Source organism: Eucalyptus grandis, chromosome 6, assembly GCF_016545825.1.
Source record: "Eucalyptus grandis isolate ANBG69807.140 chromosome 6, ASM1654582v1, whole genome shotgun sequence".
Classification (NCBI taxonomy): Eukaryota; Viridiplantae; Streptophyta; class Magnoliopsida; order Myrtales; family Myrtaceae; genus Eucalyptus; species Eucalyptus grandis.
The window spans coordinates 22,416,615-22,430,679 of record NC_052617.1 but is presented as its reverse complement, the minus strand read 5'-3'; the positions used below and the strand labels follow the sequence as shown (position 1 = coordinate 22,430,679).

The 14,065-nt window shown below is 38.5% G+C and overlaps 3 protein-coding genes across 4 annotated transcripts; 2 read left to right on the top strand and 1 right to left on the bottom strand.

The window, feature by feature from the left end:
* Window positions 1-2,964: 2,964 nt before the first annotated feature.
* LOC120294784 (probable serine/threonine-protein kinase PBL28) lies at window positions 2,965-4,067 on the top strand (the record flags this gene model as incomplete). Its single annotated transcript, XM_039315291.1, has 3 exons — window positions 2,965-3,031; window positions 3,445-3,468; window positions 3,560-4,067. Coding segments are annotated over exons 1-3 (558 nt in total), but the record flags the coding sequence as incomplete, so codon positions are not given.
* A 1-nt stretch (window position 4,068) lies between these two features.
* Window positions 4,069-5,403, top strand: LOC104432571 (probable receptor-like protein kinase At2g42960; the record flags this gene model as incomplete). Its single annotated transcript, XM_039314432.1, has 4 exons — window positions 4,069-4,263; window positions 4,544-4,804; window positions 4,887-5,084; window positions 5,183-5,403. Coding segments are annotated over 4 exons (729 nt in total), but the record flags the coding sequence as incomplete, so codon positions are not given.
* A 2,172-nt stretch (window positions 5,404-7,575) lies between these two features.
* On the bottom strand, window positions 7,576-11,815 carry LOC120286193. Of its 2 annotated transcripts, none has more exons than XM_039315195.1 (8): window positions 11,593-11,815; window positions 11,000-11,323; window positions 10,729-10,903; window positions 9,927-10,110; window positions 9,752-9,835; window positions 9,434-9,541; window positions 8,491-8,760; window positions 7,576-7,860 (listed from the first exon to the last, which is right to left on the bottom strand). In XM_039315195.1, exons 2-8 carry the CDS (start codon window positions 11,292-11,294, stop codon window positions 7,762-7,764), a joined length of 1,215 nt encoding a protein of 404 aa, XP_039171129.1. In that variant the 5' UTR covers window positions 11,295-11,323; window positions 11,593-11,815; the 3' UTR covers window positions 7,576-7,761. The 2 variants fall into 2 exon arrangements, with proteins under 2 accessions (XP_039171129.1, XP_039171128.1); XM_039315194.1 differs by having other exon boundaries at window positions 11,000-11,306; window positions 11,593-11,814.
* Window positions 11,816-14,065: the final 2,250 nt, after the last annotated feature.

Here is a 14,065-nt window from a genome sequence, read left to right as displayed (position 1 = left end):
AAAGAAATTAACAAGGGATATATAAATTGTATTCAGGAATTTCAAATCCAGCTCAAACATAATCGAATTTCATTACTCTTATTTCTATTTCATATTGCTTGATTTTTTTTCTTGAAATGTCTAAGGGGTTAGTAAGGTTTAACATCTATGGTGCAATTTCTTTCAACCACATATCCTACTAACAGATATTAGAGGGAAAAAAAACACTTAATGCGAATATTTTACCAAATCAAAAATTGCATTAGCTTACAAGTTAAGTAGCACCGACACTGATACGCAACATGCGACACGATATGCTATGATACATTAACATATCATTTCTAAAAAAGTAGAAAATTTCGACATGTTGTATATTAAATGTAGATTTTAATATATACATGATAAATGATCATTTTTATGATTATTTTAATCAAATTAATTTGATTTAAATTTACAAATATATAAATAATAAAAAATAGCCTATGATGAATTTACACCAAAACATTAATCCCTCATTTCTTAATATCATTTATTGTTTTAATTTTGAGCGACATCGGCAAGAGGAGTGACATTTGTCGAGAGGAGAGCGGAATCATGTGTTAGGGAATTGAGAGTTGGAAAAGGAGAAAACTAGTTTTTCTTCTTTCCCCATTTATTATTTTTTTATTTTTTGCACATATTTGCATTTTGACCACTCATTTATTGAAAATTTTGAGATTGACCCCATCCACGTCGGGATCACATGTCCAAATTCTGAACTCAGGTGTCAAGAGAGTTAATAGTATGTCGGATTTTCCAACACTTATTAACTGTGAGTCGAGTGTCACATGTCAAGAGAGTTGATCACATGTCAAATTTTCCAACACTTGTTGATTGTGAGTGGGAGAGTGTCAAAGAGTGTCGGACACATGTTAAAATGTCTAACACGACACGAAAACTTACAAAGAGTATTATTGCTTCCTAGTTCATGAGCAATTATGCATTGATAGTTGAAGGTGAATTGCAAGTCTCATATGTTGAGGAGAGAATGACACTATAACACTCCATTTGATTTATGAAAAAGTAAATGATTCGAGAAAAATATTTTTTTAAATATGATCACTTATAAAAATGAATAAACGAAAAATATTTTCATCATCCATGAAAATGTTTAGAAAAAAAATTATTATTGAAAATGAAAATATTTTCACTAATTAATTATTTCAAATGATACGATTGATCAATTTAAAGAAAATTTCTAAATTATTTATTTTTCACAAAATAAACGAACTTATATATGAACTTATATGCATTTAAGCACTTCAAAAACCCTGAGAGATTGGTTTGTCGATACTACTATTAGGGGGCTTCGAATATCATCAAACGAGATCCAGTCGTGTATGGTACGAACTAAGACATCGGGACATCTCGACATCTTGAGGGTACCAAAATTTCTCACAGATCTAGTGACGTCTTCTCGGTTCTCCCTACCATACTAAAGATTTCGCCGCCGTCGAATCATTTGACCTGACGCGGCGATGTGATCAAGGGAAAACCTGATTGGATGAACTGTCCGAAAATGATTAAGATTTTAGTTGGGAGTTAGTAACTAGGGAGAGGTTAGTTGTCTCCACCGCAAGAAGCAGACAACATGCGAGAGAAAGTTTCATGGCATATCTGGTTCCGATCCTTGAAGCAATAAGAACGACAAGGAAGCCTTTGATACAGACATTTCCTCGTGGAGTCCAAGGTTCGGCAGCTGGAAGCAGCACGCATGTAGGCCAGGATATTCCAACTTGAGTCGACGATCACAAGGAACAAGATCATCTTTAAGTACACCACCTCCCTCGTCTCTTCGAAAAATTTCAGCCGTTTTCCTCCTGTGCATCTGAAACCCGAGTAGAGCCGTCTTCCGCAGGCGACCGCGCATTGTGCTGGAGAAGGAATGGAGGCAGCAAGAGGACGTGTGTTGCAGCTGTGTCTTGTCGGGTTCGCTGCTCTGCTAGTTCGCGCCCTGACCGATCCATCCCCGGCACCTCTGCCTGATCCAGGTCCTTTGCTTCTTTTCCCTTCCCTTTGTTTCGGGGAACATAGGGTCGAGATTAGGATAGGAAAGTTCTTTCACGAGCAGCATCGATCGCACGACACATGTTGAATTGCCAAACCTCGATGCAATGCACATCACGCTTTCATCTGCTCCTGTCTAGGTTTGATGACAATACAAGGATAAATGCAAGTCTTTCTAGTTCATTAGATGATGAAATTTCTCCATACAGACAATTTAAATGGAAAAACACAATACCACCTTGCCAGAAATAATATCATTGCGTGATGAATCTAAGCATGTAGAAATAAAATCCGTATAAATCAGTAATAGTGAAAAGGTTGTAAGCAGAACGAAGGATGCAAAAAACTTGCTTGGGGACACTTGATTCACATCCAGAAAGAATAGAAAAGCACGCTACATGAAAATACCACTTGCCGTTTCCTCCATCGCGCCTTGTTACATTGCAGCCTGTCCACTGAGCTCATTCCCCTATAAACCAACCGGCGAATGCGTCGGCGTCCAAGAAAATACCACTTACTGGGGTTGCTATCCCACAACGCTTTGCTGCGGAAATGTTCCTCGAGGCTTTGTCCCAATCCTTGGCTCTTCACGCAAGAAACACAAGCAGCATCTTTCTCAGCGGAGACCAGTGGAGCGACTGTAGCGAACATTTACTCCAGCCACTGTCCCCACCGGCTAATTCATGTCACTTCGACGATCTCTTCTACGGAAGCAGCGAGTGCTCTAGCTTGTCGCCATCATTAATCAACAAAATGGATTCGTATAGAGATGCACAGGGTAATTGCTCAAATTTCAACACTTCGTATGACGACGTCTGCAAGAATTGCATTTTGGCAATAGGCGAGGCAACGGAGAGCATCCTAAATTATTATCAGGTAAACGACAATGATACAGAAAGGGCAATTTGTGGGGTGGCTGTCATTACTTATCTAGCCTCCGGAAAAGTAGAGGATCATGCGTGGATGGATGACTTCTACAGATGTCTGCCTGCTCAAGACAAGCTGGGTAAGGACTACAGCCAAAGATGACATCTACTACATTTAGAACATGCAAAATTTGTGCTTCGTGTTGCCTTATAACTAAAGATTTCACTGGTTTTAAATCGAATGTCAACTAAATTCTGCAAAATTGTTTGATAACGTGACACGAATAAGAGAATGAAGAAAACTGCCCTATCTAATTTTAAAAACTGATGAATGATTTTGTACAAGGAACTTGTCTTGCAAGAATGAAAAAAACAGAGCATCTTCAGACGAAGTGCTATTCTATATGCGCCTATTTCTCTTTCAGGAAAATCGTGTACCCTTTTCATTCTGAACACATTCCCACCTGCTCAGTTGCATTAGAGTATGCATGCAGTTCTATTTGCTTACCTGTCTCAACACGATCTCATCTTAACTCTTCTCCTCTGTCAACAGAACCAGATTACATCAGAGTCGAAAGTAAGTAGACATTCACCAACTCTGCAAAATTCATAGCTTGCCTTCTTGACTCATCATGATATCTAACACAAATCAATCGTAGAGTCATCAGGTTCCGCAGTGAAGGTGGCATTGGCAATGCTGATTGCGACCATTGGACTGATGCTGGTCATTACACTGGTAAAATACGTGACGAGGAAGAACCAACCTCCCAAAACGGCTCAGCAAAGGAGATGACCACGTGGTCTGGCCTCTACAGATTCTCAAGGGCAGAGATCGAAAATGCAATTAACTACCGTAATGAAAAGAAATGCCTTGGCCGAGGAAGTGCAGGCCGGGTCTACAAAGGCGTCTTGCCAAGTGGACAAGCTGTAGCTGTAAAACACATATACAAGAGCAACACATCCGACTCTTTCAGGAGGGAAGTCGAAGGTCTTTCGAGGGTTCGACATCCAAATTTAGTATGTCTCTTCGGCTACTGCATCGAAGATGGCGAGCAGTACCTGGTCTACGAATATTGTCCTGCCGGAAATCTAGCTTATCATTTACGAAGTACATCCGGATCCACTTCATTCCTACCTCTTATCAGTTTTTTATTCTTCATAAGAAAAAAAGGAGAAGAAGAAGAAAGAAGCTTCTCTCAGAAAGGTAACTTTTATTTCATATTTTTCAACCTTAGCTTGTTTTGTCCTAATTACAGGGAAAGACACTTCCTTGACCTGGGAAAGGAGAGTCAAAATTCTAAGGGAATGCGCTTTGGGCCTGAGATATCTCCACCACTACGTAGACGGCTGCATCGTTCACAGGGATATCAAGGTAATGAGTACCGAGTTACCCCTTGATCCTCTATTTAAAGCCGTTTCATGAAAGCTTCCCTATTAAAATGCCCTCCAAGATTTTTCCACTTATGCTTAATCATTTCAATGCACTGATGTGCGGGCTCTAGCGTATCTTTCCTATTTGCACTGGACAAAGCAACGACTTACACGTCTGACCAATGGTACAAAGAAAATGGCTTGCACGCAAAGCTGGAAACCAAATTATGCGGTGGCTTTGCTTGGTTGGATGTTTATAATGGTGCGAGCTTGATTCGCAGCTTACCAACATCCTCTTGACTGAGAACTTGGAACCAAAGCTCTCAGATTTTGGGCTGGCGAAAATCCTGAACATGGAGGAGAGCAAAGTTTTTACTGAAGTCAGAGGAACAATAGGTTACATGGATCCAGAGTACATGAGCAATGCCAAGCTAACCTGTGCCAGTGATATTTACAGTTTTGGCATTGTCTCGCTTCAACTTCTTTCAGGACAAAAAGTTATCGAGCTAGATCTTGAGGCCAGAGATCAGCTGACGAGGAAGGTACAGCTTAGTTTGTGACGTTGTGCATGCTGAGCATTGATCAGCAGATTTGTGATCGTGATTTGGTGTTGCTTTTTGGCAGGCGAGGGATGTCAGCATAGGCAAACGGCCACTGTCAGATTTTGAGGACCCAAGACTAAATGGAAACGTCAATAAGGCGGACTTTGAGTCCATTTTGCAAGTTGCTGTCTTCTGCGTAGCCCAAGAAAGCAAAGATCGGCCCACAATTGATATGTTCTTTCACGAGCTCGAGAAAGCTTGGAAGAACACAGTTGCCAAGGTAAGCAGCAGCCCTTTATGGCCCTTAATCTGATATTTGAAGCAGTATTGTGTCTGCTATTCTGATAGTGATAGTAAAAATTCCAATACTTCACACAGTCGCAGAAGGAAAAGAAGGAGAATTACTCGACATCAACATCCTTTTCAAGATCATCAGATGTACATCGAGTCTGAACACACTACCACGTTGCTATTGCAGCAGCAGAAGGTTTTGTACGGCTGTCATAAGTCAGTGTAAAGATCAGCTTTCTTCAAGAAAAAAGCATCTGACAATGTCCACGTTTCCATTGTCAAGACTGTCTCTGCTTCTCCTCTTGAGTAAACGTACATACAAGAATATATATATATATGGAAACCATAGGAAGTAAAACTGGGTGAAAGGAGACTTTCAAGCAGTCAAGTATGAGGTGTTGCGTCGAAGTGAACAAGTGGAAATCGTCATGACAAATTCAAAAGTTCAGTGAGTTCTAATCATGATCAGAGGTAACTGGAAGGATGATCAAAGGAACTGCACTTGTTTTGTACATATTGCAAGTTTAAAGAATATATTTGGCATTTCAATAATATAAGGTATGTTTACACTGAGGAACTACACTTTGTTTTGTACATATTGCAAGTTTTATGAATGTAATTTACACTTCAATAATATAATCATAAGTGTATTTGTTGAAGCATACATACAGTGGAATAAGAGTCTCACCTTCACATCCAAGTGGATGACTTCAATGTTGAGGACTAAAATTAAATAGTTCAAGTGTCGGAAGATGTGTTTACACTTGAGCAGAAATATCTGGTGAAACACAACATGAAAATTACCACGGCTCACTTTACTGTAGTAACTCTTCATTTCGTTTCATTAAAGAATTAGGAAAAGGAAATCATTATTCTCAATTTTCAATTTCCTCCGAAAACATCATGAGTCGATGAATGTCAAAACTATTCTTCGTGATGGCAATGGAAAGAACACGTGCGGTTATATTATTTCAGAAAATAAAAGAACTCCATCCTCAAGTTTTTGCTAATCACATCATATATCCTCTAAATTTATAAAACAGACACTTTGCACTTAGTCGCAAAATCTTACTACTTGCATCCTAAGGTTTCAAAAAATTTTACACCCTGCACCTACTAGCTTTTTCTCAACCTATTTCCTAACTGTGTTGCAGCTTTTCTGAAATATTAGATTGCATGCGTAGGGTTCTGAAACTAAAAGGCGAAAACATGAGTCAGCGTTTGATGACTCCACATTCCATGTCATAACGAAGCGCTGGCCTTGGTGCTATCCTAGCAAATTTTTCCTCAGTGGCACTTCACAATTACAGACAATATCATAGGCACACCTCCGCTTCATCCATCCTTCTTATCCTCCATGAGTGAAATATAAATAAATTCCTCCATCATTTCCAAATTTATTGTATGTTTGAAACTCTAATTTTTGAACTGAACTCACACTCTACATTCTTTCTCTTTAACCATCTTACACTCCATGAACTAATTACGTTAAACAAAAATTTGTCAAGTGCACAATTGAAATAATGGAGATTGAGAGGAGGACCGAGAGTCAGAGCGCGAGAAGTTTTTATCCATGAGCGACAAGGCAAGTGGCAAGCACAAGACTTAAAACAATCAAAAGCAGTTTTAGGCCCCAGGAGCATATATGCTCAGCAAAGAAAACCATAGATGAGAAAATTGCAAAAGAACATGCCATCAACTGTGTTTGCATTAAAAATCACGGAAGGAAAAGAAAGAAAGCAAAGTTTTTAGCATTGGATGACATCATAGGATCAGGACCATACCCTTCCTCAGAGATTGCTGACTGCATAGGTCAATTTCCCACAGCTCTGGACCATCCTGATGTGAAAGTGCTGATTGCTCTCGGTGCATCAAGTACTTATGAGGCACGGAAAGAGTAAGAAACATCTGAAGTGCTGTACCAACAGGAATGTCCACAATTTCCTGCATGAGCTGTTAACGCAAAGGAACAGAAAATCAATTTGTACAACATTACAAGCTACAGAGACTGACTCACAAGCTCTCAACCTAACTCCCTAATATTCTCCAAAAGTCCAAGTCACCTCCAGACATACCACTGCATCCTGCTAGATACAGAATTGAGAAGACATGCAATCATGTCCGAGAGATGTAACCAGAGAGATTCTTCATTATGGGAGACATAATGTATCACATGTCTTTACCCCAGATTTGTCCTCTATTGACTTTTGGCTGAAGCCATGTCACGTGAACTCTGATTGTTTGACATGAGACATGGTGCTATGAGTACCACTATATTAATTTACCTTCGAAAATTATCCAAGCTTTCAAGGTATTAAAATGCAAAATGTGCATGATAAAGTTCACACTGATGTACCAGAAAAAATACGATGAGAATTAACCACTAGTCACTGATTCAACATAGAGAGCATCTTTCAGCATACACAATCTTATGCTAGTCTGTTTTTATCTGTATATGTCAAATGGCACCTCAAACAAAATGGCACCTCAAACAGCACATTTATAGCATCAGAGATTCACGTAAATGTAACGTAATAAGAAGATGCAGAGATTGTATGCATCCTCAGTTTGCAATTCATACATTATTACAAGACACTCATACAATCACCATGACTTTCATTTACATTCCCACACTTGCGCATGCACACTGAGAAAGAGAGGCCAATTCAAATGACTGGAATTCCACAAGATAGGAAGTGCTCCCACATCATCTTTATTGCATCTTTGAGCAGATCAGAGATTGAATTGGTATCCAGACTCTGTCCCTGAAAATTGTGGTAGTAGTAGTAAGCAAAATGAAAACCACAAAACCATTGGATATCGATATTTTGTGTCCTTGTCAAGCATACAGAATAAGATGCAATTAAACACAAAACCTCATATGAGATCTGATGATGAAGACGATGAGCCACCAGGTATGACAAACCACAGATGTATATGTTGTTACAGGCAGTTCATTTGTAAGAAAATACTTAACCTTTGCCTCAGAAACAAATCCTTTGACATAGATTATTTAATGTAAAAAAGAGTTAACTGTGCGTCGTATAGCTGAAATACTTAAAATAAAAAAAATAAAATAGGAAAAAAAGAATCACCTCGCTTCCCTTCCTGAAAAGGAAGTTCTAGGGAAAATAGATTCGAACTTAAAACTTGGAATACACTTTACCAGATTTCAGAACCTACCAGAAATTCTATGCCTAAAACAAGTTAACATGTATTGGGAGGCTTTCACAAATCGACTATGAATCCAGAAATTACAGGATGCTTCAGCTGTCGATTCTATATTGAGCTGATGATCAGACCTATGGCTGGACCACATGGAACCAATTCGCATTCAAAAGAAAAGTACACACAAAGAAACTAAATTTTTTTTAGCAGGGGACAAATGAACTTACATGCAATTCAGAAGTCATTCCATTCAATTTCAAGGTAATTTCTTCACTAACTTCCTCCTGGGAACTCCTCAAATTAAACCGTTCAGCGTGTCTCACCTTCAGCCTCATTAATGAATTCCTATAAGTTGAAGAGATTGTATGCCAAACCCCAATGACGCTGTATCTATCCCCAGAAGATGCCTTCTCCAGAGGCCATCTTAAACCCCCCTTAACACTAGAATCTAAAACTGCAGAAGTAACCAAATCCCTGATGCTGTTCTTTTCATTTTCCTGCAAAGCATGAACTACTTGAAGTAAAATACAGGGAGTAACAATTATGATGGCAATATGGCAAAAAATTTGATTGCCCAGAGAAATAAAGTTGAGGTCGAAAATTGTCTCAAGCATAAGTTCTCAGTAAATTCAGCTGTGAACAAAAATTTTGACAATTTCCATTCTCTTTTACATACAGATTTCTCTCAGTATAGGTCACTTCACTTGCTTTCTTATGCTGCAATATGAACTGGCACAAGAAATGTCTCCAGGAAGAGCAATTTGCCATGTTACATGACATATAACAAGGCTAAGAGTCATTCCTTGCAAATTATCTACCAAGCTATATTACCCTCATTGTTCAAAAGGTAGGACTCGAGATGAAGAAGTTACTGCATTAAGAGCTATGGTGAGTCCGGATTGGCTCTTACATCTTACATTTTACATAGTGAAAAAATAAGCTACTTACACGCTCGAGCTTTTTTCTAATCCAAAACACTTAAGACTTGCGCAAAAGTGAAATTTAGACACGTAGCATCAGATACAATATTTTGATATTAGAAAAAAAAAATTATTTTGGAGGGAAAGTTAAAAAAAAAAAATTGTTTTCACTTAAGCTAAAACAAACAGGCCCTATTAAGTTCCTCCAACAAAGTGAAGTTTCACACAGATCTTAGCTTCAATTACTTACGCTGATAGCCGTCAAAATTCTCTTGGTGCGTAGCATCAACCTCATATCCAGATCCTTATCGAGGCATGATACATCAACTACCAGGTGTCGCACCTGCCCTAATTCAACCTACATCCAAAATTCGCAGTCGTTAATACCTTCATAAACAATGAAAAAACCCAATCATCTAGGAAAAGGTATAGTCCATTTATAACTCCACACAATCAGCATGATGCACGCTTTTACTTTGATCTAAAATGAGATAATGCCTCTAGGATGAAATAAGTAGGGTAATAATTCATATAAGCTCTCATTATGTGGTGAGAAGCAGGAATTTGCCTTATAGAGTTCGACCCTCTGCTCAGCCTCATGAACAATACATTTGCAGCAGATGGTTGCACCTGGCCTGGACTTATCAGATAACTGCACCACAGAAAGATGGATGCAACTGACCAGTCAATACCATGGAAATGCATATGAAAGATTAAAAAGCAGGAATTAGAGACTTAAGCACCTCGACATGATATACACCCTTTTTGCCTTCAAAACTAAGGCCAATCTCTGGGATAACTTTACCAGTCACATTTTCCACATAAGAGGAAGGAAGATATGCGTAAAATAATCTTTTCAACCATTTCAATGAGGCCTCTGTAACAGTAACCATATCTCCACAAGTTTCCACTGGAAATGAAGGACTCCTGCAGCCAAAAGTTATGTTAAGCTCATGTGTCTAACTTGTTATCCAAATATTTCACATCTACACGTAAAATAACTAGAAGGAGCTCAACCTCACAACCATGCAAAACAATTATCCTTTATTAGCAGCAAAGCATAGCTTGAGCAGTATTTGCAATGTGGAGCGCGATTTTAAAGAGATACAATAAGCAAGGTGCTCTAAAGTCTGAGAAATTTGCATGATCACACAGCTGCATATTCAGATTCTCAAAATGTTAAATTGCATTATTAAGAGCGTGTGTGGATTGACTTTTAATTTTTGCTTTTTGTTTAATCTAAATATTGCAACACATGCACTTTTGACTTTTTCTTTTTATTTCTAAATAGTTTAAACTTTCACAATATGCAATTGTTGACAGGAATATCCAAATATAAATTTTTTCATAATCTTTTGAAATTTGGATAAAATATTATGGCAGAAAAGCAAAACAGAATTTTTTACTTGAATTTAATTCTAAACAAACAAGCGCTTGATAAATTTCCTTTGTGTATTGAAAGCATTGCCAAATGCTGAATTCTCTCTAAACCACGTTTAGTTCCATGGGGACATCAACCAAATGAAACAGAGTCAAGCAACTTACCCACGAAAAAGAACTTTGCCAAATCTAGCAACCATTGTTGGTTTTATTTCTCCCATGCTCTGATCCTTAATCTCACTCCTCAAAACTTCAAACGAACAAAGTAAATCCTGCATCACAGTTTCGGCTATATGTTCCCAAGGTTTCTTCCTATTGTCCCGGCCCGTTTCATCATCGTCTGAGAAGTGAAGAATGCCATTAAAGTCAACATGAATCCACAGCTCAAGATATCTAGAGCACCTGGGATCTCATTATCTAAGGAACGATCACTTACCCTTAACTGTACAACTTTTGGTTAAGGCTAGCTGTTTTTCTCCCGGTCCCCATTCAATGGAGACCGGCTTCAGAAAGACGCTAGAAGGAAGACGGTCTCCATCATCACCCAAACCAACAGCCAACCATCGATACGTGGCCGTGTCTGCGTGCTCGATCCTCCCACTCAGATGAGCTTTACTGTTAGGCGACCTCGAGTTAAGACCTTTCTTGAACTGCCAAACGAGCGATGTGGGAGGACGGGACGCGCCACCCCCCTCCTTCGAATGTCGCTTGTGCGGAGGAACGTAGGCCATGGATAGTTACAGCAGCTCGAAACAGAAAGCTGCAAGTCAAGAAAAAAACATGCCCGCAATTTCTCTTGAGAAGTATGAGACAATGACACTGGCAAGGTGAGCGTTGATCACCTAGAACAACCCACAGACCAAGAACGGGACTAAAAGAACCGCCCTATCCCATTCACTACACGCAGCTATACATGCAGAGTTTCAGATGATATCACTCAAGAGGCATTCTCTCATCTAACACAAGAGCGCAGCAAAAAACGGGAGTAAGTTCGAGAATTCACACACTCGAACGCATCGACAGACGTACCAGAGAGTGTTCAGTCACTTGAGGATGGCTTCTTGCTGCTTTCGCGAGACGGGTTGGATTGGCCATGATCGACGGATTATATATCGAATGGAGAAAGCTGAACATCAGCGCGCTTCCTCTCTCTCTCTCTCGAGGAAGCAATGTGCTTCGCGAGCAAGTAGAGAGAACTTTAGGAGTGACTGGGACCCCATTGAAGGAGCTTCATGATGAAGGGACCTCCCTGAGGAAGACGTACGTTTGGGAAACGGGAGAGAGAATGAGGATTGACTGTTTTTTGAGCGATAAAAAATGAAAAAAAATTATACTTTTGTGAGAAGTGAAAAAGAGATTTGAGTTTATCTATTTCTCGTAAAATTAATGATTTTTTTTGAAAAAAAAAATCAACTCGTCAAAGTTTTTATCATGCACATGTTAGTGGCCAATTATAAAAAAAAAAAAGGATTTTTTTGAAAAAAAAAGCCCTCAAAAACTTTGGGAAAAAATTTCTAAAGATCCTTAGTCAAAGTTTTTATCATGCACATGTTAGTGGCCAATTATAAAAAGGTTAGTATCCTAGAAAAGCCCAAATTAGTAAACAAATACATCTTGGGCCTTTTTCGTCAAAGTTTTTTTTTCTTTTTTAATAAAGTTCTTTGGTCGCGAGATCTAGTCGCCCGCCGCGACCTTCGCGAGGTCGCGACGCGGTCAAAGTTTATATCATGCACAAAAATAAATATACTCTCACAAAAGTCCTTTGCCTCCCAAACACCATTTTACTTAAAGGTACTTCACAAAGTTAAATTAAATTAATTAGTAAACAAATACATCCTAGGCCTTCTCGTGAAAGTTTTTTTTTTTTTTTTTTTTTTGATAAAGTTCTCGTAAAATGGTAAAAACAAATAATTTTATGTTAAATTAAATTAATACCATAAAAATGATATAATTATGACAAATCATAGAGTAAAATCTTAAACTCATACTCTAGTCAACTGTCACGTATCATCCAACTTTATAATTTGACAATAAAATTTAACGAAAACTCACAAAGAGTAAATTTATTATAAGTGGACTAGTTTTGGATAAATTTATCAAAAGTGTATTAATTTAAAAAAAATTGAAATATTAATCCTTATAAAATATTATCATCATAAATTATTGTTAATAATAAAATCATTTTTCGCTAACTTATGAAACTAGGCGACCGAAACGACTAGTTGCTTGTTGATTTTCTGTGAAGTAGAGGATGCAGAGGGCTTCTCTATTTTCTCTCGATATATGAATAACTTAAAATAATAATAATGGGTGGATATAACGACGAAGGAAATTACACTTTCGTTGATTTGTTTGATACTATATTGAATAGAAATCAACGATCGGCGAGACGGTGAAGGCGACCGTCAGAGGTCTCTTGGTGGCTCTATGGTGCTGCGGGGTCGGAGCTTCGGGGCTGTTCAGTTTGCCGGGAGGGCGATCTTGCCGATCCCTCGCCAGTGGATCCGGCGAGGGGACTCACCCTTGCCCAATCCAGCAAGAGCTTGCCTCGTTGGTGGCTACGCGGCCCTTGCCCAGCGATGGCGGGGCGAGCTCCCCCGGTCGGGCCTAGCCGGATGTCACACCCCAAAACAGGGATGACACGTACATAGCCTCAAAGCTCCTAAAATCCAACTCATAAAAGTCCCTACATCCATATCGCTCTCATACCTACTCATTGTTAGTCGAGAAACCTTAAAAAAAAATATAGAGGGTGACCAGCTCAGTGAGTAATGCATCTTTTCTAAGTGAATCGAGCACCTACTATGCATATATATATATATATAAAAGTATAGAGCACTATCGAAAAATCATAATCCAACTCATTAAATATACATATCAAATCAAGAATGAATCATTCCTTTCAATAAAACTTTATATAAGTTGGAAATACACATTTAAATCCACAATCACGATTCAAAGATCAATGGTTAAGTCCATTGATTAATCTTTATAAAAAAAACTACCTCAATAGTCTAATCCATCAATCAATTTCATTAATTCACACGTCAATGGTCCATTATAACGACTAATCTCAAATCACACGTCGAAGGTCCATTTCACCATCCAAACTCATATCACTTGTTAATGGTCCACTCCATTGACTAAACTCATATCATATGTTAATGGTCCACTCCATAGATCAATCCGTTACTCAATATCAAACCATGGTCACAATACCTGGTGAAGAGGCGACTAAGATTTCCCATTGATAAGATCTCCACCTATCATTAGTTGATGACTTGGCCCACAACAATGTATGCATATACTCACAACCCCCTCATTGGGCTCACAATGATATTGAGTATCAATACCAATCTAGAACAATTCTATCCACAATCCAAGTTAATAAATCATTTCATATATCAGCAAAAGATTTCGCAACTCAACTCATCCACAAAAAATACTTTCATAAAATATTCTCAACAAATTTCAAGGCTCCTCTCATAAATCAATTTTACAA

What these genes read in the sequence shown, in the direction of transcription:
- LOC120286193 (XM_039315195.1), bottom strand. Translation starts at nt 11,294, where the DNA reads ATGGCCTACGTTCCTCCGCACAAGCGACATTCGAAGGAGGGGGGTGGC. An exon ending in GGCAAAGTTCTTTTTCGTGG is followed by an intron (nt 10,111 to 10,728) that starts GTAAGTTGCTTG and finishes TTTTGGCTGCAG; the next exon opens with GAGTCCTTCATTTCCAGTGG. An exon ending in GAATTTTGACGGCTATCAGC is followed by an intron (nt 8,761 to 9,433) that starts GTAAGTAATTGA and finishes CATGCTTTGCAG; the next exon opens with GAAAATGAAAAGAACAGCAT.